General features: G+C 40.4%; 1 protein-coding gene across 1 annotated transcript in view; it reads right to left on the bottom strand.

Moving 5' to 3' along the window:
- The window catches only part of NRG1 (neuregulin 1), a 955,597-nt gene extending 932,533 nt beyond the window's left edge, over positions 1-23,064 (bottom strand). Inside the window, exon 1 of the mRNA XM_039846418.1 lies at positions 22,332-23,064. Coding sequence (XP_039702352.1) covers positions 22,332-23,064 — 733 coding nt within the window. The remainder of the gene's footprint in view (positions 1-22,331) is intronic.
- Positions 23,065-24,816: the final 1,752 nt, after the last annotated feature.

Consider the following 24,816-nt stretch of genomic DNA (forward strand, 5'->3'; position numbering starts at 1 on the left):
GGTAGAATACTCCCTCCCCCTGGCTCTGAATAACTTCCTAGCCAACTTCTTAGCAACCTTTCATTATCAATTACATCTTCCCTCTCACACATTGTCAACCTTTTCCCACTCTGCACAGGTACCCGATGCTTGCCTACACCCAGTTAATTTCTTCACCACTCATTTAAATCATCTCTTCCTCAAAGAATCAAAGAAATTTTGTAGTGGAAAGGTATAATTAGTTAATTGATTGCTTCTTTCTTTTAGAGAAATTCCTCTTTAGTGTGAAGTCCTGACTGCAGAGGAATCACTGATGTCTGCTTCTCTCTGTCGGAGAAGAAAGGAGAGGGGCGATGAGGAAAAAGGGAGGGCAGGGAGAAGTTAGGTGCTAGACAGTCAAAAATGACAACTGTCTACCACACTGCAAAAGAGTAAGCATTTCTCCCTGCCTCTCTTTTCTCTCGGCTGATTAAAAAGAGAATTTACTAATAACTTTTAGGGACAAGCCACATTCTCCTAATCAGACTTTGAGTTGTCAATGAAATAAACAAAGCTAAGGATATTGTTGCTTTTTCTTGTTGCTTTTTCTCCTATGCTTTTCTCCATCATCTCAACCTGTGGCACCCTCCCCCTCTGATATCCAACTGCAAAAATAGGAAAGAATGGGAAAATGGAAGAAAACTACCCACCAGAGGCAGCAAACCAGTACCTTGGAGAGTCCCTCACCTACTCAAAGTGTGGTGTGACCTACACATCTGCCCAATAACTGACATGACCCTGCCCTATGCCCTGTGAAAGTGCCCATCCTAAATCAACAAGATGTTACATAAAAGTCTATCAAATTTGGAAAAAAAAGTCAAATAAGTCACATTCTATGGAAAATTCTGAACTGCATGCTGTCAGAGACCCACAGAAATGTGACTTTCCATCTCTTGCCCATAACCTAACCAGGAAAATAAGCACATATACAACATCATCCACAGCTAACTGCATAATGGGTACCAAACAAATAGTAAAGGTAATAATACTTGACCCTCTTGGACTGCGCTGGTGGCTTGGAGGTGGGGGGCAAGGTATTGATTCTGTGTCCTACCCCTTACTTTCATCCTCTCTGGAGTTCCCTGCAGTGGGAAATAAACACAGAATAATCAGCATCACTATCATAAATAGTTGGACAAGTTTTAAATACCTGATGACTTCTAAACTCAGACCTCCTTTGGTAAACAGTGCTTGGGTACAAAGCTTAGCCACAAAGACTCTCTGAGGTATCCTATTCTCTAATTCAATCTATCCTGGGTCTGTGGAGTGAACCAAAAGCCCCTCCAGCAAACCAGCCTCATGCAGCACTGACACAGACCCCTGACCACCACCTGGCGTCCCATCCAGGCCATGAGAAGAGAAGGTGAGAGGGCCTGCTGTGCACAGCAAGCAAGGAGTGTGTTGAGCTGTCCCTGCAAACACAAGCCCTTCCACATGTCACCACAGGCAGGGAACGAAGACCCAAAATGACACCTTGTCCAATGAATGACAACCTGGATCGGTCATATGACCAAGTGCTCCTAACAAGAGAGGAGCTTATAAGGAGGTTGGTAGGGACCCAACGAATTCCCTTATTTTTTCATCCCACATCCCAAGAATGAATTCTAGATAGATTTTCTTTCTCTGACCTATAAGTGTTTCTAATATTCATAAATCCATTCCACCCCAGTAATGATGATGAAGTCTAACTAAGGAGGACCTTCACTCATACTTATCTTAGGCAATTGGATATGTCTTATGCAATTAGACATGTAAGAATTTAGTAGCTGGATGAAACCCTAAAAGATGGAAACCTTGACCTGTCATTGTATTGATATCACATAACCAGGATCTGGCACATTAAGAAAACAGACATCTATAAACCAAATGAGAGCTAGAAGTGGACAAAAGAAGAACCCAGCAATGCAGGGATAGGAGGTGGAACTGGCAGGCATTGAAAAAGGCAAAGATTTCAACATTTGTTTTCTTGCCTTTTTGAAGCAATATTAGAACCTACATGAGCTAAGTAAGCCCATTATAGCCTTTTCATAATATTTTCATTCATGTAGAGAAATGCTTTATTGAAGGTCAGCTCATTTTTGGTTAGCCGTACAATATTTTCATTTAAAATATAATTTTAATTCAAATTTTAAAATTACAGACAAAAGTATTTAAATGCCACTTATAGCTCTTAATCTTGTGAAAATTTAGGAACCTCCCCTATGCCCATAAATTACCTGTCCCAGTCCAAACTAACTACACAACCTTAACTTTACAGCTTTTCCAATACAGCCTGTGTCCTGTATTGGAAAATCATTTGCTCTAGGAAGTTATTTTTTTGTTGTTCCTTCTTCTTCCTAAGGTCCATTGTGTGGCCAGGAAAAGACACTAGAACTCAGGTTAAATCCTAAAATGACCCCTTTTCCTTTTAAATTCAGAAGCTACTTCAGGAAAAGATAGCCTCTCAGAAACAGGCTGAATTGACAGATTGTAAAATACAAATATGCACCATAAGGATAAGGTCCTTTTACAGCATTGTATCTGTAGCACGGTGTCTGGCACATAATAAGTGCTCCAGCGTATTTATTGAATTAATGACTATGAATATGGAGATCGTAAAGGGTGCTATGCTAAAGATATTTTGTTGACTTTGTAACATTTTGTTGAGGATTTAAAACTGTAGACATCCATAAGACACTGCTTAGAAAAGATCAGAACATTTCATTAGTAACTCTGTAAAAAGTCATATGCTGTAAAAGTAACAATGGAAATCAGTGATACAGTGAACATGCTGGTTGTTTGGCTGACTTGTTGGAGAAGAGGTTGCTTCATTCCTACATATGCACAAAGTGTTGCAGGTGCATTTGAAGATAACATGACACAGGAAACCAAATAACCATCAGAGTTTGAAAGGAAAGACCCATACTTCCCTGGAATATTGTCAACTTTAGGTTATGTAGACCTGAGTTTGTCCTCACCCTATGGGAACTTCCTTAGGCTGCACCTGCTGAAGTATAAGGTTAAAAACTTCTAAATTAATGCAGCATTGCTCATACCCCTCTTCCAAGATTCTAATGGGGACGAAGGCACTTAAGGCAGGACCAGATCCTGGTAAGCTGAGGAACTTTAATTACCTTCATTAAGATAGATAAAAGTCCAGTCAGACCTCTGGGAGTGGCCAGGAAATTCCTCTGCTCTGCTAAGAAACATCTGGGAGCTAAATAGGTTAATATAGCATTGTAAAAGGATTTCTCAAATTAACAGTTCTGAGAGTTTATTCTTTAAAATATAACTGTAAAAAATATCTTGTCCAGCAAATAAAGAAACATACAAATGAAGAAAAGGACCAAATTACATAATCTGTTTGGAGAAACATTAAATCATAATAATAGCATTATAACCAGAACAAGAATTGTAATTATTTTCCAGTTTATAATCCAGAAGTAATAACGTCAGATAAATTTATAATATACTTAGGTGCTACAATAATTTTAATGAGTGGTCGCTATTAAATGCTAGTAACCAAAAAATGTAAAAACAATTATAAATTAAACCAGAGACATGGACTTAAAAGAATGAATAATGGCCAAATAATATCATAGAATATTGCTATATTACTACAGACTCTTAGTAGCATATGGGGAAAAAAGCCTTACTTCAAGATAAAAACAAAGGCATATTTTCTGATAATAGAATTTAAGCCAGGGTATTATTCTATTTTCTCTTACTAAAACAGAAATTACATCTTTTCCAAGGAAAAAGGTTAATATACATATTTCCATCCAAAAATAAAAAGAACACAAAAATAACTTCTCCCCTCTTTGCCCCGTTTGGCAAGATTCTCTTGTGAAATTTTTATTATCTCTAATGGCAGGTGGGGGCCTGTGTTTGTTAGTCACAGAAGTGATCCAAAGGAGCAAATGTCTAGTATTGATAAGATGCTCCTTGTTCTAGCTTTTCCAACTCAAGACAAATACATACAACATGCTTCTGCAAGCAGTTTTTAACACTCTGCAAACATAAAACACAACCCTATTTATCCAAAAAGTGCCATCTTAAATTAATAATCTCCCTAGAGATTTTGGGCGGGGGGTGGGGGGGGCGGGAGACGTGCCCTAACAGAGGTGACTTCTCCTTCACAGAAGTTCGCCTGTCTGAACACTTGTTACATGTGATGTTTCCACTCTAATTAAGTATGAACATACATGACCTTTACCTTGGCTGGATTATAAATTCCTCAAACTTATCCATATCTCATAGAATAGTAATTGTAGCATATCAGGAGCAGTAAATGATCAATAAGTATTTGCTGAGCTAGGGAGAGCAAGGGTAAATAGGATGGCTTTTATAATTTACATTATAATGGTTGTAACATATGGCGCTTTTAATTTTTTTCTAAGGGCCAGGTAGAAAAAGCTGCCTTTAGTATATGAGAAAACTTTTTAACAAGCATGATTGGGTTCTGAATCTCGGCTTCTCCACTCATTTAGCCGTGTGTCTTCTCTGTATACCATAACTGCTCTGAGATAGCTTCACCTGTAAAATGGGTACAATGATGTCGACTTGTGGGTTGTTACCGGGATTTAGTGTGATAACAATAGGAAGGGCTTAGCCCAGAGCAAGCTCACTGAATAAGCTCAAATCATTAGCAGGGAGAAGACAGCACCATATGTCCATTTTTTTGTAACTACAAAAAAGTTGGTTTTCATCTTACTCAATTCTACTAAGATACTCTAAATGCAAAAACTCTGCTCTCTGCCTTGTTCCACAGAGCACACAACACAGCGAGATGAGAAATCTTCCCAAAGCCCCGAGTCCCAAAATGTTTGAGGACCAGTCTGCATTCCAGTTAGGCAAGTGGAGTTTCGCAAATTGGGTTTTTCTGTGTGTGTGCTGGATGGTTCCCCGGAGTCATTCCGGAAATGGAGCTATTTCAATTCCCCTCCCCAAGGGGATCTGTCTCGATCTGTTTTGGCTTAGGTTTCAGTATGAGATTCAGAAAGGGGGGGTCTCCTCTCTCCCTGTGGAAGCCTCAGACCCTTCCCGCAATCTCATCTGCAGGTATGGTGCCTGACTGCTCTTCCGAGGGTATCCTTACTTGGTGTTTCATTGTTGCTCACTCTTGGTGCCATGTCCTGGAGCTCATTTGGAAAGGGCATGCTATCATTTAACTTTTCTAAAAAAGGTTTCTTTCTCTCTCTCTCTCCCTATCTACCTCCCCGCCCCAAACTCATTCTCAGTGTCTTTCACTTGCTGCTGCTGCTGCTGCTGCCGCCGCCACCATATACAAAGTTCTGCAGACAGAACCGGCACTGCAGAGCCCACAAGGCTGAACCTCCTCTCTGGGCAGGCAACTTCCCCAGACACTGTTTGCCTGCAGGGAGGCTGCCTGTTGAAGCAGTGTTTCTCAAACATCAGAAACGTCTGGAGAGTAGGAGGTCTGGACAGGACGCAGGGATCCGCAATCCTAATGAGCATCAGGTCCTCAAATAACGTTTTGTGATAAAGTTGAACAAAAAAAATTGACTCCCACCTGGGCCACTGTCTCTGTGGAGTATGCACCTTCTTCTCATGTCTGCAAGAGTTTTCTCCAGGTACTCTGGTTTCCTCCCATATCCCAAAGCTGTGCACGTTTGGTGAACTGGTGTGTCTACATTGTCCCACACGCCAGTGCGGGCGTGTGTGAGTGGCCCTGCAATGGAAGGACATTCTGCCCAGGGTTGGTCCTATCTTGCACTCGGAGCTGTCAGGATAAGCTCTAGCCACCCTTGACCCTGAACTGGAATAAGCAGATTGTAAAATAATTCTCTTACTTGTTTTTATTGGCCTTTCTTAAATGTATGTATAGCTCACATTTATTTCAATGTTTAATATTAGAAGTGTTTTCGGTCTTCATTTAGAAATCGGGTGGTATTTTTGTAACCAGAAGTATGCCACAGAAACTTAACTCTTGTTTATATCAATTAGCCTGTGGTAAAATTGGTTTTGTTATATGTCATTTCCCTTAAAATCGCAGTTTCCAAGAGCTTATCAGCGAAGACTCGCTGTACGATGCTACTACTCCACAAACCATGCTTGGAGTAGCAGCATTCTGTTCAAGGACCTTTGACACCACAAGTCAGGTAACTGTGAATAAGTAAGGGAATAGAGAACACAGCACTCAAGCAGGTGATGTTCATCTTTAGTTTCTGCCTCTAACGCTATTTCTTTCCATGTCCCCAACTACACTGTACCCTCCCTGCCTCCAGTCTGCTCCATGGTGACTACCCATGAGCCCTGCCAATTAGCATTAATAAGGCACTTACTGTGTTATGACCTAAATGCTGTATATATGTTATCATTATCTCAACCCATACTCATCACTAAGAGAGACACATCATTCTCATTTTACAGCAAGTTTAGAAACATAAAGCAATGTTCCCAAGGTCACAAGGGACAGAGGTACATCCAGGAGCCAAGGCCTGACCCTTAACCAGTATGCTAAGTTCATGCCAGCCTCCAGTTCTTCCCCAGCCAACCGTCTCATTTCCTTCCTGGAGAAATACTAACGTCGATGTGTGGTGTTTCCTCATTCAGACAACAAACTCGTTGGCACAGACCTTTTAGAGACACAATGTCATCTCTGGACACAATAACTTGGCTTATTCATTGCAGACTGTTGAAGACATAGTTTTGTCCAAGTGGATCTGACTTCGGTACTCTCATAACACATCCGGTCCTCCCTATCCAATCACCCACATGTACACTCTTTGAAGATCAATAGGAAAGTCTCCATTAGCAATGGGTACCCACTACAACAGAGAGGGCGAGACAACCCCACTCAAGGGATAGTGCGACCGGACTGCACTGTTCTGAACCGTGTCATGGTTTTAATAGAGCAAATCAGATACTTGAATGCAAATAAAGGTTCTGCCTCTCAGCAGCTGTGTGACCTTTAAAGTTCTGTAAACCTTGTTGAGTCTCAGGTTGAAATTGTAATAAAATGATAAACCTCGCAAGATGGTGTTAAGGAATAAAGGAGGTAAAATATGTAAAAATGTTTGGCACATAATAGAAATTCAGTAAATTCCAGTTCTTTCTTTTTTTTACACACCTCCTGATTTTCCAGAGAATCCTCAGCTTTATTAGTTGAGAAAATCTTAGTGACCACAGGATCCAAGGGCTCCCAAATCTAAGTGCATACCAAAATCACCTGGAAAGATTTCCAAACATGCAGATTCTCAGGGCGTATCCTGGACCAAATGAATCACTGTCTCCAGGAATCAAGGCCATGGGGTCTTCATATTCTAATCTGCAAACCATTTTTGCAAATCACTGGTCTATCCCTGATCAGAGAACATCAAGTCCAAAGACCCAACCATGATTCTCCAGGTCGAACTGGTCTGAGGAGTCTGAGTCTGCTGCTGAGGGTGGAGGATTCAGAGCTTCTCTCCTATTTTTTGGAGATTTCCTTTCATAATTTTTCCCCGTTTCTTTTTATTTATAATGTGTAATTTTCATAAATATGACTTCTAACATTTACACTGTATTAAAATTAGGAAAACTCAAGGTAAAAAACAAAATCCTTGCATGAAAAAACTATTACTTCACAGAAGGTAAACAAATGAAAACAGGAAATTCAAAGCCATTCTTCTCATGGAGGTTCAAACTCCTTATGCAAATGATAGCTATGAACGCATCAATTCAGCAGCTTACTAGACAATAAAAAGACTTTATATAGATGGGCAGGAAAAATGCATTCAGTTACTGTCAGAATAATAGCTCTGGATCGCTTGACTGCTGCTCATTAAAATGCTCAGTCATACCTTCAAATAAAGGTATCTCTGTCAACCAAATACACGGTCCAAGGACCTTTTGACTCAAATATTTTTCCAAATTAGATTGAGAGATGTCACTCCACAAGCATTGATGTGAAAATGCATTAGATTCCCTTAGGACCTGGGTACCAACTATAGAGACAGTAGTTAGTTTTCAAGTTAGTGTGTCAAGAAAAATCTGAACAATAATTTGTCATTAAAGTGGCTTACATGGTACACAGGAAAGAATTCTTAGCTAAGGGGAAAAGCACTAATAAAAGGGTGACCTTTAGCAACACCTTAGTAACACTATATATAACTTAATCAATTTGATGATTTTTTTTTAAATAATATCATATCTTTATGCAAACTACCCATTATTTCTCTGAAGTAGAGTCATTCTTCCCAACCCCAAGCCCCACTCCCCCAAAAAAGAGTTCAGAATGCTTAAAACTGCTTCCTGCTACTTATGTCCAAATAAATTTTATATTTACTACTAAACACAATCTTAATAATCCATTATACTTCTATCCTCCCCGTCTGGGCTCCACCCACCAGAACTGCTGGATAAGGCTTCTGTGTTGCTGCCAATAACACGCACTTTCAGAAACACTGTGTCTGGCAGCAGTCAGCTCCGAGGCAACACTGCTTTGGGCTTTCCCCCCTCCATCTTCTAAAAGGATTCTCTAGGGACAGAGACACACCTGATCTCTTCTTCCATCTTGAATCCTTTTTCAGTCTTCCTCTCACTTCTCTCGCTATTCCTTTCCTGTCACCTCTGCCTCCTCCTCTGCCTCATCTTTAAAAGCTGCTGTTCTTTGTGCTTCGTTCTCTACTCACTTTTCCTCACCCTCTATCCACTTTCCCTAAGCAATTGTATCTACCCCATGGAGACAGAAATATGTCCTTGTCAAAAACTCCCACATTCTTAAACCCAACCCAGGCTGCTCTTCTGAGCTCTATCCATTCCAGTGCTTTTGGATAGTTATTTCCATTTGGATAGATCGGAAACACACGGAACTTAACCCTCTTTCTGCTGCAATATCTCCCATCTCACTCCCAACCATGCACACAATTGCTCCTGCCAGAAACCCAGGAACCATCCTCCCCGCACCCCCATAAGCATTCCTCCTTCATAACCAAGACTAAAAGATGCCTCCAAAATAATCTTAAATCCTTCTGCTTCTCTTCATCTCTGCCGCTGCCGCTCTAGGGCAAGCCCACATCCGAATCTCACTTAGAGCCCCGCCTGAGTTCCCTACATGCACTGCAGGTCCCTTTCATTCCATTCTCTTGTGCTCATTTTAAGTGGAATCTTATAACGCCTGTGCTTAAGAAGCTGCAGTGGTTTCCCATGCTTCCAGGACAAAGTCCAGCATCTTGAAAATTCCAGAATGATCTGATTTTGTTTTTCTTTACTTCTCAGACCTCATTCATGCCTCCTTAGTGCTGACCCTCCTCTCCGCTGTTCCTCTCCTAGTTTAGCGCTGGCAATGTCCTTTCCTCCTCTTCACTCCTCCTCCTCCCTAACACCATTGGAAATGCCTCTTTCTCAACGAGACCTTCTTGTATCTTTCAAACTTAGGTAGTCTTCTGTTACGTGTTTGCATAGTATCTTGTACTTTTCCCTTACAAAGCTTAGCAAAACTGTGTGTGTGTGTATATGTCAGGATACATAGGATAGCTAACAAGATAGAAAGAGAAAACAATTACACAAAGCTTACTTATGTTGTCTTTCTATCCTATTAGCTCAGAAAGGGCCATGTCTAATTTCTACACTGCTGTGATCCCAGAAGTCAGTACAAAGACTAAGAAATAACAGATGCCCAATAAATATTTATCGAGTAAATAAATTAACAAAGTATGCTCGCTGCTTCTCTTTTTCTATTAGTTACATACAGTTATTTAGCATTCTTATGATTCTCATAATTTATTTAAGCAACATCTTCAGAATGGCCCCTACAATTTCTCTCACAGGTCAGGAGTGCCTATATCTAAGAGAAAAGAAATAGGACTTGAGGGCTATACAAACTGATTGAAAAAAGTAAGGGGTAAATTAATGATAAATTTCTAATCCATTTTAATTAATGAATAGATATGTCCCCAACTGACCTGCCGGTGAGATAATGCCTTAGGCTGTTTAGTCACCTGGAACTCAAGACCTCACAAAGCCAAATGGCCCATGACAAAGAAGAAACTGAAGAAGAGCAAAACAAATGTATCATTATTCTTCATATCTTACACACAATTCTGAATTACCTCCTTTATCTTCTCAATAGTTAATAAAATATTTTAAAGAGAGCATAACAGCAACTTGCAAAATGTAGAGGCCCAAAAGACTATTTTACACAGTTTCAAAACCATTCATTCATTGTCTATATTTACCTGTTATGAACTGGTTCCCTTTACTCCTGAGTTGCACAAAGGAAGCACAAGCATATACCCAGCTAATCATAAAATCACCAACGATTCTTACTAACAGGAAGTAGGTGGATGATATTGGCACCTTAATCATTTTCATGGGCTTTTCAATAGCATTTTAAAGAGAAATATTACTAAATATATAATGACTGTTATTTAGCAAGTTACTGGAAATAAAACTACTGAAAAGTTAATAAAAGTGATTAAAAATGGTAGAAAGATTACTCATCAATACATTTAATACACCAGGCAGGTTTAACCTAACAATTTTGCTTTTACGGGCAGCTTTATCAGCCATTTTAATTTATCCTACTATAAGAATAAGTGTGCATCATGAAACCCAATTAAGTAAGCAGTGATAAAGCCTGAAAGTATTTTTCCGCAGTCTCTATATCAAAATGATTTGTTAAACATGGAGCTCTAAAAGGCAAACTAATGTGCCACCAAAGGGCAAAATGGATGTGATCTGACCCTCTGCATTTCCAATGATATAGTGAGCATTAAATTTTAAAGACTTATTGCAAACTTAACCCACAAAATGCTAATTTGAGCAGAGGAAAGAACATGTAATTAATATGCTATTTATCTACATCAAACACAGGTGGTTGCTATGATCTGCTCTGCACATACTTATTGGGCTCTCCCACTGTTATGAGGCAGCAAAAGGCAAATTTGACCACTTTTCAAGGGACAGCTATGCCATTAAAATAAAATGACCATCACGAATTGGAACCCTGCCTATTTCAATCAATCTGGTCTGGAGTGGGGTTAGCTATGCCTTGGGTGTTAACATGGATCTCTTTCAGAGGAAAGTGAAAACTGGAACATCTCATGTTCATCCATTCACTGGGAAGAAATAAACTACTGCAGTTTTGCCGTTATATATTTGGGGTACCATTTGTTACAGCAGCTAGCCTACCCTAACTAATACATCTACTATGAGGAAGGCAGTGTTCAAAAGGGGCAAAGTCTCTTAAGTAAGACTCAGTCCTTGTTATAAATCAGTGTTTGCATTAAAAATAGCATTTATTGCTTTTCTTTGTTAAAAAGTAATACACGTTATAGAAACATCAGAAAAACAAAATGTATAAAATTCTAAATATCAATAATTCCCGTGCCCAACTATTAACACTTTGTTATATAGCTTTTACACTTTTTAATTCTCTTTAGATTTACAGACTGATGAGGTAAGTAAATGACTGATAGATAAAAGTAAAATATGCATATTATATAATACACTTTTTTCACTTGACAATATACTATGAACGTATCTCTAAATCATTATACTTTCTTCTAACTCAAGCTTTTTAAAGACTAAAGAGAAATCCATTACCTATCTATACACTTTCAGTTAACCATTCTTCTGGGAAAAGGGAACAATGTGCAAACACATGGAGCCCTAAAGCCATTTGGTACATGTGAAGCAATGCCATCAGTGTGGCACAGTGTTTCAAGCTGAAAAAGGAACTGGATAAGAAAATTTGGACAAAAGTTGAAGGGCCTTATATACCATTCTAAGGTTTCTAGATTTTATCCTGATGGCAACTGAAGAGTTTCCTGCAAGGGTATAGTATGATCTTTTCTGTTTCAGCAACAGTATAGAGAATGGATTTAAGAAGGGGAGAATCCATGAGCAAAGATAAGAGGTTGTTACAGATACCGTAAGAAAGGGAACTACTACAGAAACAATGGAGATGGCAGGGAAGGGAGGAATTTGAGATAGTTAAGGAAGTAAGATCAATGAGATCTGATCACCAAATTGATATGGGGCAGAAGGAGAGGTTTCTGGTTTGGAGTACCTACGAAGACATTGATGCTATCATATGGTGAGGGGTTAACTGAATTCACATCAGCACCTACTATGCCATCTGGCACAGAATAAGCTGTCAATCAAGGAAGCCACTGGTAGTAATAGTAGTGATTGTAATATTAGTAGTGGTAGTAATTTCATTATTATGCAGACTGACTGGCAGGGGAGATAATGAGACACTGTTTAAATGTTTAATATAAAGTGTCTGTATGACTCTTGGGTGGATTATCTTGTAAGTAGTTGGATACACGGGAAAAATAGGGTTTGGGCTAGGTATGAATTTAAAAATCACAATTTATAAGCAGCATTGGGTTTCCTGGAGTAGAAGAACTCACCAAAGGCTCAGGGAGTCCAAACTGAAGGAATAAAAAAAACTGGACATAGCCCAGCTGAGCCCTGCCTGCCCTGCACAGCCCCTGTGGCACCGCCAGGGCCTCTTCATGCAGTAATTGTAAAGTCAGATCAAATTATTCCTCGTTTGACAACTTGTTTCTGCATCGCTCATTCTACTCAAAAAAGGACTAAAATATATCAGTTCCTTGCCCAAACCACAAGAATTGGGAGCTGAGAAAGGAGGTCCCTTAACCCCATCTTGCATCAAGGCTGGAACCTTTTCCCCACCATCATCAGAACCAGTGCCATCCAGCTGAAAACCAAACTCTCCCTGCTCTGTGTGTTCGCCTTGTCCCTTTTCACAGCACCACTAATTATTACAACCTAAAACAGTGCTAGACTTACATTTTTTAATTAATAAAAATTCATGGTAAAACACTTTAAATCTTCTTTGTCATTTTATTAAAACAAATGAATGAACTTTCTTGCTTTATAAGTTTACAATTTGGATTAATCAATAAATCATACTTTATAATTTCAAAGACAGGCATGCAGAGTCAATGGTATTTGCTTCTTGATGATGCTCAGGAATACAAATAACTTAGTATTTCAGACATCAGAAAAAAATAGCACAGAAAGGCAACAGAGGGGAAAAGACTTGGAGAAAGAAGACACTTTCTCCTCCTTCTCATTAAGCTCTCTTATTCCTCTTTCGCATTGTCTAAAAGTTTCACAATTGTTTTTTCCATGATTACTCTCCTTAGAACAATACTAAAATGAGAAGAAAGGAAAAGACAAGCTCTAGAGGCAGGAGCAGAAGTGGTTGGTTTGTAAGCTGGGTCATTTCTGAGATGAAGGCCAGATGCGGTCTGAATGGACCATGTAAAGCATCTTAGTTCTACCTTCTCATTTTGCATATTGGGAACCACAATTTATAAGCAGCATTGGGTTTCCTGGAGTAGATGAACACATCCAGGGGCCCAGGGAGGCCATACTGAAGGAATAAATAAAACTTATCTAAAGAGGTAAAGTTACCCAAAACGACACAGGAACGAAACTACAAAGCTAGAAGTGGAAAGAAGTTCTGACTCTGAGGCCAAAGCATTTTTCACTTGTGAATATGCTGAGGATGCTCCAAGTGTCTGCCCCCAAGGATACTGTGACCTACTGAATCAGGCAAGACATATACTTGTACATAAAATTTTAAAAATACATCAATTTCAAAAAAAAAGCACAAGATGACAAGGGAAATCTGTAATAGCACCATGTATAAAGTATACAGTAAAAAGGAGCTCTGTGTTCAAAGGCTAGAATGAGTATTTTCAGCAGAATCATTACTAGGACTTGACATTACGGAAGCAATAGGATGTGCGCTGTCCCCTGAAGTAGATGTGGAATTTCCACGGGCAGAAATGAGGGAAGAAAGAGCCAGGTACAGGCAATGGCATATGTACAAACAGGAGGGTTAGGAAAGTGCATAGCCCATTCATGGAACAATTGCTGTAGACTGGATGAAAGCCTTCCTAAAGTAAAATCCAGGATGATTAGATTTAATTTGGAGTAAGGAGGACACTGAATGTTGGGATCTGGAGTTAACTATGGAGTATCCATTAAAAATTTCTAAGCAGAGAAAGAGGGCTAATAAAAGAAGTATTTCACAATGACTCACCCTCCAGTACAGTGTTTAATGGCAGACAATTTAGAGCAGTAGACACAACAGAAGCATGGAAATTAGAAAAAAAAATAGAAAAGTAATGAATATATAATCAATTAAAAGATTCTGGTACAAATCCAAGTGTGATAAGGTGCCTTTCTGGACCATGTCAAGAGCAATGTGAATAGAAATACATATTCTTATGTATATGTAAGTTTACTCTTTAAACCTTTTATTTGTTTTTATTAAGCTATTATCTGTTGTAATTTTGTCATTCGGTGGCTTCAGATTCAGGAGCCTAAATGCTGGGTAAATTAAGAGCTGAATAGATAAACACTTCTGTATTTGAACAACTTTTGTTCTTATTAATGACAGTATTAGAGGCACTACATTTGAATAAAAAACAACATAAAAACTTCTCGCCACCACTTTATACCCATTAGGATGGCTATTACCAAAACAATAGACAATGACACACACTGGTGAGAATGTGGAGAAATTGGAACTCTTGTTCATTGCTAGTGGGAATGTAAAATGGTATAGCTGCTGTGAAAAATAGTATGGTGGTTTCTCAAAAAGTAAAACATAGAATTATCATCTGATACAGTGATTCTGCTTCTGAGTATATACCCAAAAGAATTTAAAGCATGGTCTTGAATAGATATTTGTACATCCATGTTCATAGAAGGATTATTCACAATAGTCAAAATGTAGAAGCAAACCAAGTATCCATTAACAGATGAATGGATAAACAAATGTTGTGTACGTACGACAGAATATTATTCAGTCTTAAAAGGAACCCCTGATGCATGCTAAAATGTAGATAAATATTAAAGACATTATAGTAAGTGAAATGAGCCAGTCACAAATAGGCAAACACTGTATGTTACCATTCATATGAGGAACTTAGAATAGTCAAATTCATAGAGACTAAAGTAGAATGGTAGTTACCAGGGGCTTGGAGGAGGAGAGAATGGGGAGTTCTTATTTAACGGGTATGCAGTTTCAGTATGGAAAAATGAAAAAGTTCTGGACATGGATAATGATGATGGTTGCCCAACAATGTGAATATTTAATGCAAATGAACTGCATACTTGCAAATGGTTAAATTGATAAATTTTGCTACCACAATTTGAATTAAAAAAAAAAAAAACTGCTTACCAGAATAAGACTAAGTTCCCAAATGCTCCAGTTTTTTTTTTTAACCCCCACTCAATGAAAGAAAAGTTGCTAGTGTTTCTGAGGACAAGATGTGAGCAATCTCGGTGGATGGGAATGAAGACGATGGAGGAAAGAGCATCTCAGATGTGCCCAGGCTGGCAAAGAAGTAAAAAACCTGGGCAATTTCAAAGTGGTGACCCATTTGTGCTAATGACAAGATGATGAGCACACCCACTCTGAGCAGAACACCTTCATCCTGGTAGCCACCAAAGAGCTCTAACCGCCAGAATCACCTCCAAAGGGCAAAGTCTAAAGAAAAACTCTGTTTGAAGCAAATACAGCCATCTTTCCCCTCCTCAGTAGATAGCTATCATGTTCTACACAGAGGTGCAGCCAGGATGCTCCCTGCAGAAGAAAATGCTGCCACTGCATCTGCTGTTTCACTGATAACACATTGTCGCCCATGGTATCTCTAGGGCTGACTGAGAAAGTGAAGGGAAAGGATCTCATTATTCATCAGAGCCCAAATGGATGTGTGCCATCCCACCTGCAGTCCAACGAAGAGCTGAGGTGATGTTAAAAACAAAGAAAAAAAGTGAAAATAACTCATTTAAAATCTTTCTTTGTATTAGTTCTTAGGGATGCAAGCAGTAATTTTCTATCTTCAGTTATAAGAACTGAACTTGGGCTAAGATGGGTAATACCTGTGGGGGAGATTCAGCATGTGGAATTTCTGAGTTCTGAGATCTAGTACCCAAAATAAATTGGAATGATTTGGGAATAGGTCTGCTAAAAAGTGATACAGATTCACTGACTATTCAAAATTTCTTCTGTGCTTATGAGTCTTTATAATACAGGGAACTTTTGTTTTTTCCCAGCTGGGGCTATGGACTACACAGAATAAACAATGTCCACAAATAACTGAGGAAACAAAACACGAATTTTAGGAAATCAAATACCCTTTCTCTGAAGCCCAAAGGTCGATCCAGAGGTAAGGCTCTGGGTGGAGAGAGGAGGAAATGGTGTCCTGGTGGGATATGGCTCCCCGTGCTACTTCCCACACACACCCACCTCAGCAAATGCGAGACATAGAGAGAAAGAATCAGTAGATGTGGGTGTTTTTCCTTCTTCTTTCAAAAGTTAGCCTAGAACAGAGATTGTCACTATCCAAAGAGCTCAGATACTTCCATTATTTATTCATTTATTCATTTAATTAATTATCGAATAGGTATTTAATCTACATAATAGCAATCGAGTTGTATGTGCCTATCAAAGAGGCAAAAAAGATAGAAACTCAATGAGTGGTAGTCATAACCAGGTGATTTTAGTTAGCCTCTTGATGTTTTAGCCTCCTTTGCCTTAATAGAATTCCCAGACTAGAGACAACATTTGGAATGACAGTATTACTTCTGTGGGCTTTCCAAATTTAGCAAAGCAGACAATGCTGCACTCTTCCCACCCCAGGGTACATCCACTACCAAAACTCCAGTGTTCTCATCAGGCAGGTCCCCTTATGGTGGGTTCAGCTCAGCTTACATATTGTCACTGAGGAGCAGAAGGAAAAGAAACGATTCCCTTCTCTAGTTTCTCTTGGCCCAGCGTCACCTCCAAAACGTGGCTACCAGCTCTGCAATCGCATACCTCTCTGAGTTGTTTCCTTATAGGTTCCAGCACACTGGGGCAGATGTCCAAAGCCAGAGCCTTGGGCTTTGGAGGGGAAAGTGTCTGAAGTAGAGATGCAGTGTAGGTTACCATCAGTATCCTCACAGGATGGACAGAGCCTATTAGGAACAGAAAGACCATCCACATTCACAGTCTGGTGATCTAAGACCTCCATTTTCTGACATACTTGGACCCAGACAGCGGAATTCCAAGGTGTCAAGAGAAGGCTAGTCAGCGCGATGATGAACAGTAATCCCACACTTCAGTCTCTCACAGACTAAGATCCACTCGCGCATCCACTCACATTTATGGAAAGCCTTCCCTTGCAGCATTTATAAGGGAAAGAGAGATGAAGGGAAAACACCTATGAAGCCTGAGTTAGGAACTGGTAGAACCATTTCCCATGTACCATCCAAGCTGTGGGTAAACTAAAATTCTTCCCTTTGTATTTTTAGTTATTATGAAAAACAAGATATAAATTTTACTAGGTCCTAATGGAGTAAACCAAGGTTAGGATATAGTTTCCAAGGAAACTATTTGCCATAGGGAAAAAATATCCTAGTTCTCTTAAAGACTAAAAAAAAAAGAAGAAGAAAGTAAATTACCACTATGCATCTCTCTCTAGCATTTCTGGATGGCAAGTCTATATTGGGGGTAATTGTTTCCTATCAATTGGATCTATGCCAAGCAGAGATTAGTCAACCCATTTTTTAATTTTCAACTTCACCGGAATGTCTTTTATCTACTTCAACCTGTATTGATCATTTGGGGACAGAGAACCAGAAGGCAAGCTTCGGAAACAAGCTCACTTCAAGAGCATCACGGCATTAAACAATATGAAAACATAAGCTCTAGACTAGCGCTTACCTCAATTCAGTGAGACTTAAATCCATTTACTCTAAATTTGCAAAGAGTTCAACTTTATATTTCAAAGTATGACAGGATATACATATCACTAATCGGTTGTTTAATTATTATAAAGTGACTAATACTAGGGAGAGTAGCTAGGTCATGCATTCATTCATAATGTTACTTTACTTTTAACTTATTTTATGATAACATAAGAGCGCAAAGCAACATGTGCATGCGCAAATTTAGAGCATTCATATATGGATGGAAAACTCTACAATAAAAATTTCGGTTATTTAAAAATAAAAATATTAAAAATTAGTTTTTACTTTCTTATGAAAGCTTTGATAAAGACATGTTACACTATTGGTTTTGGTAACAAATCACATGTGTCAATAAGAGCCCTAATTTTTTACCTTTTGTTTCCACTATATACTGTTTTTATTATATACTTCCAATGAATATAATAATCAATGAATCTCTACCACTGTTACTCATTATATACTTTTCATTTTCATGATTAGCATTTGTTTCTATAAGGCTAATCAAAATACCCATTCGATCAGAACTATCTATAATTTTTTCATATCATTTCTGCATACCAAAAGCAACCAAACAAGAAAGCCCAGTATTTCTAAGTACTAAGGGTATATGAGCGTTTGAGAATCTTTGAACATCTGGCAAGTTTGTAAATTGTCACCAAAATTTAAAAATGTGTTTTAAAAGATGTTACATTTATAATTAAGAAAAATAGGAAAAATGAGCATTGAAGCAAAGAAGACTTCCTGAACAATAAATAGATTACATTTGACAAGGGCAATAACCCACCCAATCACATCTTTTGCTCTCATTTACTATAAATATACAGGCCAGCAGGAACACAGCTCATTGTTTTGACCCTCAGTGCTGTTTAAGCTTCCCGGTATTACCTAATACATACGTTAAGACATATGGTAAAACATTCCCTAGATTTGGAGGATTTATAGATCTCCGACAACTGATGAGAAACTATCCCCTAGTGCTTGTAAAATATTCTAATTCAGATATTTAAATTCTCTTTTTAAAATATTTTTATCTCAAGGAGTTGTTTTCCCAAATGCCCTATCTTGGTTTCATTTTTTTAACATCTGTATTTTAAAATAATAGTTTTTCTATTCAACAGAAAGAAGTGTTTTAAATATAGTATAGATTTTTGAAGGTAAGATTTATACAGTTTAAAGGGAGCAGTCACGAACACTTGGGAAATTAAATTTACATGTGTATTTATGAAATACAAGCAGTCAAGCTGTATCTGCTCCTACTGCTACTTCCTTAATATAGCTTTTATTAAGAATAATTTTCTTCAATGCTGGATGGAAAATCCCTGCAGCATTTTTCTCATTTTCATAATACCATAAGGTCAGCACACTTCATTAAATAGTTATTGAGGCTATTAGAAAAAGCAGTGTCATTTATCATAAATATTTGATAAACATGTCTACATTGTCAATACGTTCCAATATTATATGACATACCAAATAGTTAAATTAGCTTGTAAGAACACAATTGATATAAAAATTTTGCATGCCCAATTATAGATGTTATTCAACTTCGGTATTTTTACTCCTTTTTGGAAATTAGCTTCTGACTAGTTTTCACAATGCTTTGAAAACTAAAAACATTGCTCTTCAAACAATGATTTGTTTCATAATAGAAATTTCATTGAACAGCAAATTATTTTGCACTATGATGAATATAAAACCTAGAAATATTTCTTAGATGCTTCAGTGAGCAAGAGAAAAACCAAGGTTGGGGAGAATTTAAATAACTGTAAAAGTGTAATTTACGCAAACTGCAAATATAAAGCAAACAAGCTATGAGATTCTGTGTTGTCTTCTAAAATACACTAAACAGTTTCTGTTTCAAAAAGGTCCATTTTTCAGAGAACTTCTTTTTTACAGACACTACTCAGGAGTTTAGCTTAGCTAGGAAGAAAAAGGAGAAAAAAAACTCAAGGAAGACCTCTATTAGCTCAACACTGAGGCTAATCTGTTGCACGTGTGGTTTCTACACTAGTGAGCAACTTGTAGGAAACAACACTGCAGCTGAACGCTTGAGAGCTGGAAACTGTTCCCTAGGTATGAGATGGCAAAATGACTTTGCCATATTCCCTCTCCAGCCTAGCATCATGGCTCAGGCAGGAACACAACCATCATGCCCCCAGGGCAGAGTCATGTCGTTAGAGAAGGACCGTCTGCTCCATCACTCTCCCTGAAATTTTCTGACCAGAAGCACACAGAAGCAGCTCAATCAGGACAAACCAGCCCCTGTTCTCTCTGTATAATTTTTCCCAATTGTGTCCCTTTGCCCGGCAGGTTCCGTATGACATTGTTAACTGTGGCCACACAATTGAACGAATTCACAAGTTTTCACATACTTTTACACCCAACATTCCAAATATGGATTTATAAAGTTTACATTATATAAAATAGCTTACACTATTGACTTTTATCATACAATGTTACAATAACTATTGTGTTCATAAAAATTCAAGAGAAATTTTAGCATGATTTCAGTTAGTCCTTAGCTAAATCTATTAGTTAAGGTTTCAAGCAATATCCTCCTTTAAAGTATATAATACTAAAATCACCAAATATACACAATAATTGCCCAAACTTAGAGCAGTAACCTCATGATTTCTGAATCTACTCAATTACACAGGGAGATTTCCAGCTCATTTTAAAAATCTGCTTCGCTTAGCATGCCACAACTTACAACTATGTATTTTGTTTGACTGACAGACAAAAGGGCAAAACTACTTTTAGTGAAGATTTTTCCACTTAGAAGCACAAAAATAGGATAGTATTCCTCCAGACAACATGAATTTCCCATTTCCAAACATCCTCTAGACACTTATAAGACCTTTTCCCCTCAAGTCCGACATTTACTCTCAGTTAAAAGGCAAACCAACACTGTTGCTAATCTAGTAACGCACTCCCAATCCTAGGCATCCTTGCCAACTACAGTCTCCTTTATATTAACTTCCTACCATGTATAGTAAATGATTCACAATTCATATGGTTTGGGGCAAAATCCTTCTTGAATTACATATAATAAAATGTGAAAATTGGACAATGGCATGGCTTAAAAGGTTTTGTTTCAGATTCTATAACAGAATAATATATGCTTCAGTACAATGGTGTGGAGCTTTTGTGTTGCCTAATAAGACAGCTCCCAGCAGAGTGTTTCCCATGTTTTACAGTGACATCTATCAGCCAGACCCAGGGAATCCCAACGTCACTCAGCTTTCTTCAGTACCACTGTCTGAGAACAGCTTCTGTCCACAGAGTGGTGCAATCTTAACAGGTCTCTGGCACCCAAAGTGCACCCTTAAGATAAGGAAATAGTGGATGAGGAATGCTCTTCCCTGTCATTAAAACTGCATCATTGGGTATTAATTAACTGCAGGATATAAGCACCACAAATGCCAACCAGAAATTTAAATAATTAGGCATCACGAGATACAAATGTAAAAGAACTGACACACTTTGCATCTCAGGCAGACTGAGCAAGGCATGATGCTGAGTTTTGTAAAAAGTCAATTAACCCCACCATCTCTTAGATACATAAAGACCCAAGAAAAAGCTATTATGCATATTAGAATTTGTGATGTGTAATCATGTTAATTTATGGTTTGAGAAGAAACCTGCTATGTTTTAGTGATTATATGGTAATCAAGAAATTATACAGATATTTAGAACCTAGAAATTATTTTATAAATAAATTTAATGATCCCCCAGAAATGTAATTAGATTATCAGCTAATTTCTCACACCTGATCCTATGAAAGACACCTGGGAAGAATACTTTAAGTGGTAAACCTGAAAAGGTCTGGGAAATCGACTGTTAAACGCATCTTCCGAAATTCTTCAGGGCCTACACGTGAAGCTCCATAATTACGTTCATCTGTTCTGATTCACGCACGTGCCAAAACATACACCAAACCAAAATATTGTGAAAACAAAAATTCTTGAGATAATTTCACCTCCAAAAAAACAACTTTATACTTCTCACATACGCACATGCACAAAGTACAGACCATACCTATCTGTTGGACACTGAGTTCGCCAAAAGCTCTGCCACATTTAGAGGGATCTCAGTGCGCTGCCCTTTCTTTATTGGGGCTCTCCACACACAAGCCCCTAACCCTCTCCACAGTTAGGACTCCAAGTGAGGAGAAGGCGTTAAAATCCTATGGGACTCATCCTCCTCCTTCAAAGGAAAAACCCCACAACAGTGGCCCAAATTCAGCAGCTCCTAACCAAAGCCAAGTTCAACACTGCACTCTCGAGAAAGCAACCGGCCATTTCCATTCTACTTGGTGAACGAAACCCCAAGAGATTAAAAAGTTTTAGGCGGCCCCAACCGAGGACCAAAAGTGGGCTTTCACCAATGGCAAAGCCTAGAAAACAGGAAACCGGAGAAGGCTCTGTGGAATCCAATTGGCGAAACCTCCTTCTCTGAGGTTCGTTTGGAGTCTACAACCCCGAAACTCCTCCGGATCGTGTCTGCCCCGCAGCCGTCGAACCCGGGTGTGCGCTCGCCGCGTCCCGCTCTCCACCTCCCCGCCGGGCCCGGCCGGAGCACGCCCCCAGGGGCGTGAGACTTACCGCACCGCTTGCACAGCACCCTGCTGACCTCCTTCTTGAGGTTTCGGCCCGTCTCGAGAGGTGGGAAAGATGCTCGGAAGGCGGCAGGCGCACGGCTGCTGCTGTTGGCGTCGGGCTCCATGAAGAAGATGTACCTGCTGTCCTCCTTGAGCCTCCCGCAAGAGGGGAAAGCCGGGTGGCCCCAGGAGCCCAGGCGCACGGTGAGCAGCGAGTCCTTCTTCAAGCCCCCGGCTTTCACCGCCCACACCTGGTGCACCTTCACCAGATAGGGCGCCTCATCTCCCGGGTCGTCGGCGCCGGGTGCCGGGGACGTGGGCCAGGAGGTCACGGTCCCGTTGGCGGAGGGCAGCGGGTCCTGGGCGAGCGGCCCCCGCGCTCCAGATCGGGCGGCTGGAAACTGGCGCTCGCCTCCCCACGCCCCTGCCTCGCCCGCCGCCGCCGCCTTCCTGTCGAGTGCCCCCTGCTGCCTTCGCGGCGGGTGCACCTTTCCCTCGATCACCACCGCGGCGCGCTGAGCCAGCTCCTGCACCGAGCCCACGCTGGGCGGGGACGAGTAGCACACGGAGGCCCCCGCGGGAGCCGCCTCGTCGCCGGCGGCCGCCCCTGGCGCCAGGGCCGCGGTCCACAGCAGTAGCAGCGGCAGCAGCGGCAGTGGCGAGCGGGCGGCGGGGCCGGGGCGCCCGGCCCTTGGGCCGGCGCCCCCGGAGCGGCGCGGGGCGCGTCGCCATCTCATGGTGTGAGGTGCGTGCGGGCTCCGGGCTGTCGGTTCGGACTCTGCCTCGCTCTATCACGCTGCCTCCCTTTTCCTCTCTCCTCCCCCCTCCTTACCCTCCTCCTCTCCCCTTACCCTCCTCCTTTTATTTATTTATTAGGAGGGGTGGTTGTAGGAGAGTTGTTTATGGGAGGAGGAGGAAGAAGGGATGGAAGAGGTGGGTGGAACCACAGAAAGGCGAAGAGGTATAAGGGCAAAAAATAATAATAATTAATAATAATAATAAAGCAAAATAGAAAAGAAAAGAAAAAAGCCACTGACACTGCCTCGGTTGCTGGGAGTGACAGGTCCTCCCGGCGCCGCCGCCGCCGCGCCCTAGCCCTGCTGTCGGGGCTGCTGTCACAGGAGGAGGACGTGGAGGTGGAGAAGCTGCTCAGCGGGTAACAGTCCTTTGTGTGAAGTGATGCTGCGGCGGCTGCTGAGGCTGCGAGCGAGCGGCTGAGCGAGCGTGCAAGGGAGAGCGCCCTGGAGGCGGAGTTGCGTGCCTGGAAATCGCTGGGTGGCCGCGGCGGCGGCAGCGCCCTGCGCCTCGCCAGCCTGTTTACCTGTGCTGCGAACTCGCCCCTCGCTTGCCTTCCCCATGCTGATTCCGGAGTTGGTCTTTCTCGGTCTTGCCTTCCCTGCGCGTCTCCTCCTCTCTGCCTCCTTGATTGCTGCAATGGGAGGCCGGGCGGCAAACAGGCTGCAGTCCGAGTGGGCTGCGGAGATCTACTGGGGAGTGAGAGGTGACGCTTCAGTAATCGGGGACCTGTTAGCCGGCGCAGGATGCCCAAACGCTGGGGGGAGGCGGGCTGACAAGGAAAGGAAGACACTAGAGATGCTGGTCTTCGCTTCAGAAAAGTTTCGTGTGAACTGGTTACTTGAGAGTCAAAAGGGAGCAACATGTTCACAGGAGACAAGAAGCTATTAAAGAACTTTATATCACGCTCGCTCTCCTTCAAAAGCGCGCGCACACGATGAACACTTCAGATATGACGCTGCTTTCACTCCATTCTTGAATGACACATCAGTCTTGATTACCCTTGCCTTTCCTTCTATTGAAATTCTTGGCCCACTATAATTTTAGGACGTGTGGTACTGCTGACATGGGCATTGTTTAAATAAAATAGCTGCTCAATAAGGCCATTTTGTATAAAGTTTATGGCACTTTTCAACGAGTCAGTTTTCAAAAAAAATAACAAATGAAATTTCTATGGCTCCTGGAACAAAGATCCCAGACATGAGGAGCTGTAGGTTAAATGTCGTTCCACCTGAATACCATACGTCCCCCCATCCTAACTCCACTCCGCCTCCAAACCTCCCCCTCTCCAACCGCCTGTCCAACAAAAATTAAAGAGCTACTTTTAAAACAAAAATCCATCATCTCCCAGGGACGTTCTTTTCAAGCAAGTACCACTAGACGGAAAGAACACATTTTTAGCATTTAAAGGAAAATATTTCTCTTATGCTCTTTGATGGTGAAAAATGTATTCAATGACCTAATAAAACTGAATTGAAGTTGTTATTCAATGACCAATAGATCCACATTGTGAGAATTTAAGATTTTAAAAGCACTCTAACTTCATAATATCCTTTACTCTGGGATTCTACAAGTCACCTCTAGCAGTTTCTTGAAAGTATGTCACATAAGCTTTAGATATTTTTTATATAAAAAATAAAACCAGATTATAAGCCATAAAGATTTTTTCTTTTTTTCTTTTTTTCTTTTTCCTT

The sequence above is a fragment of the Pteropus medius genome, unplaced genomic scaffold, assembly GCF_902729225.1.
Source record: "Pteropus medius unplaced genomic scaffold, Ma_sr-lr_union100, whole genome shotgun sequence".
Taxonomy (NCBI): domain Eukaryota; kingdom Metazoa; phylum Chordata; class Mammalia; order Chiroptera; family Pteropodidae; genus Pteropus; species Pteropus medius.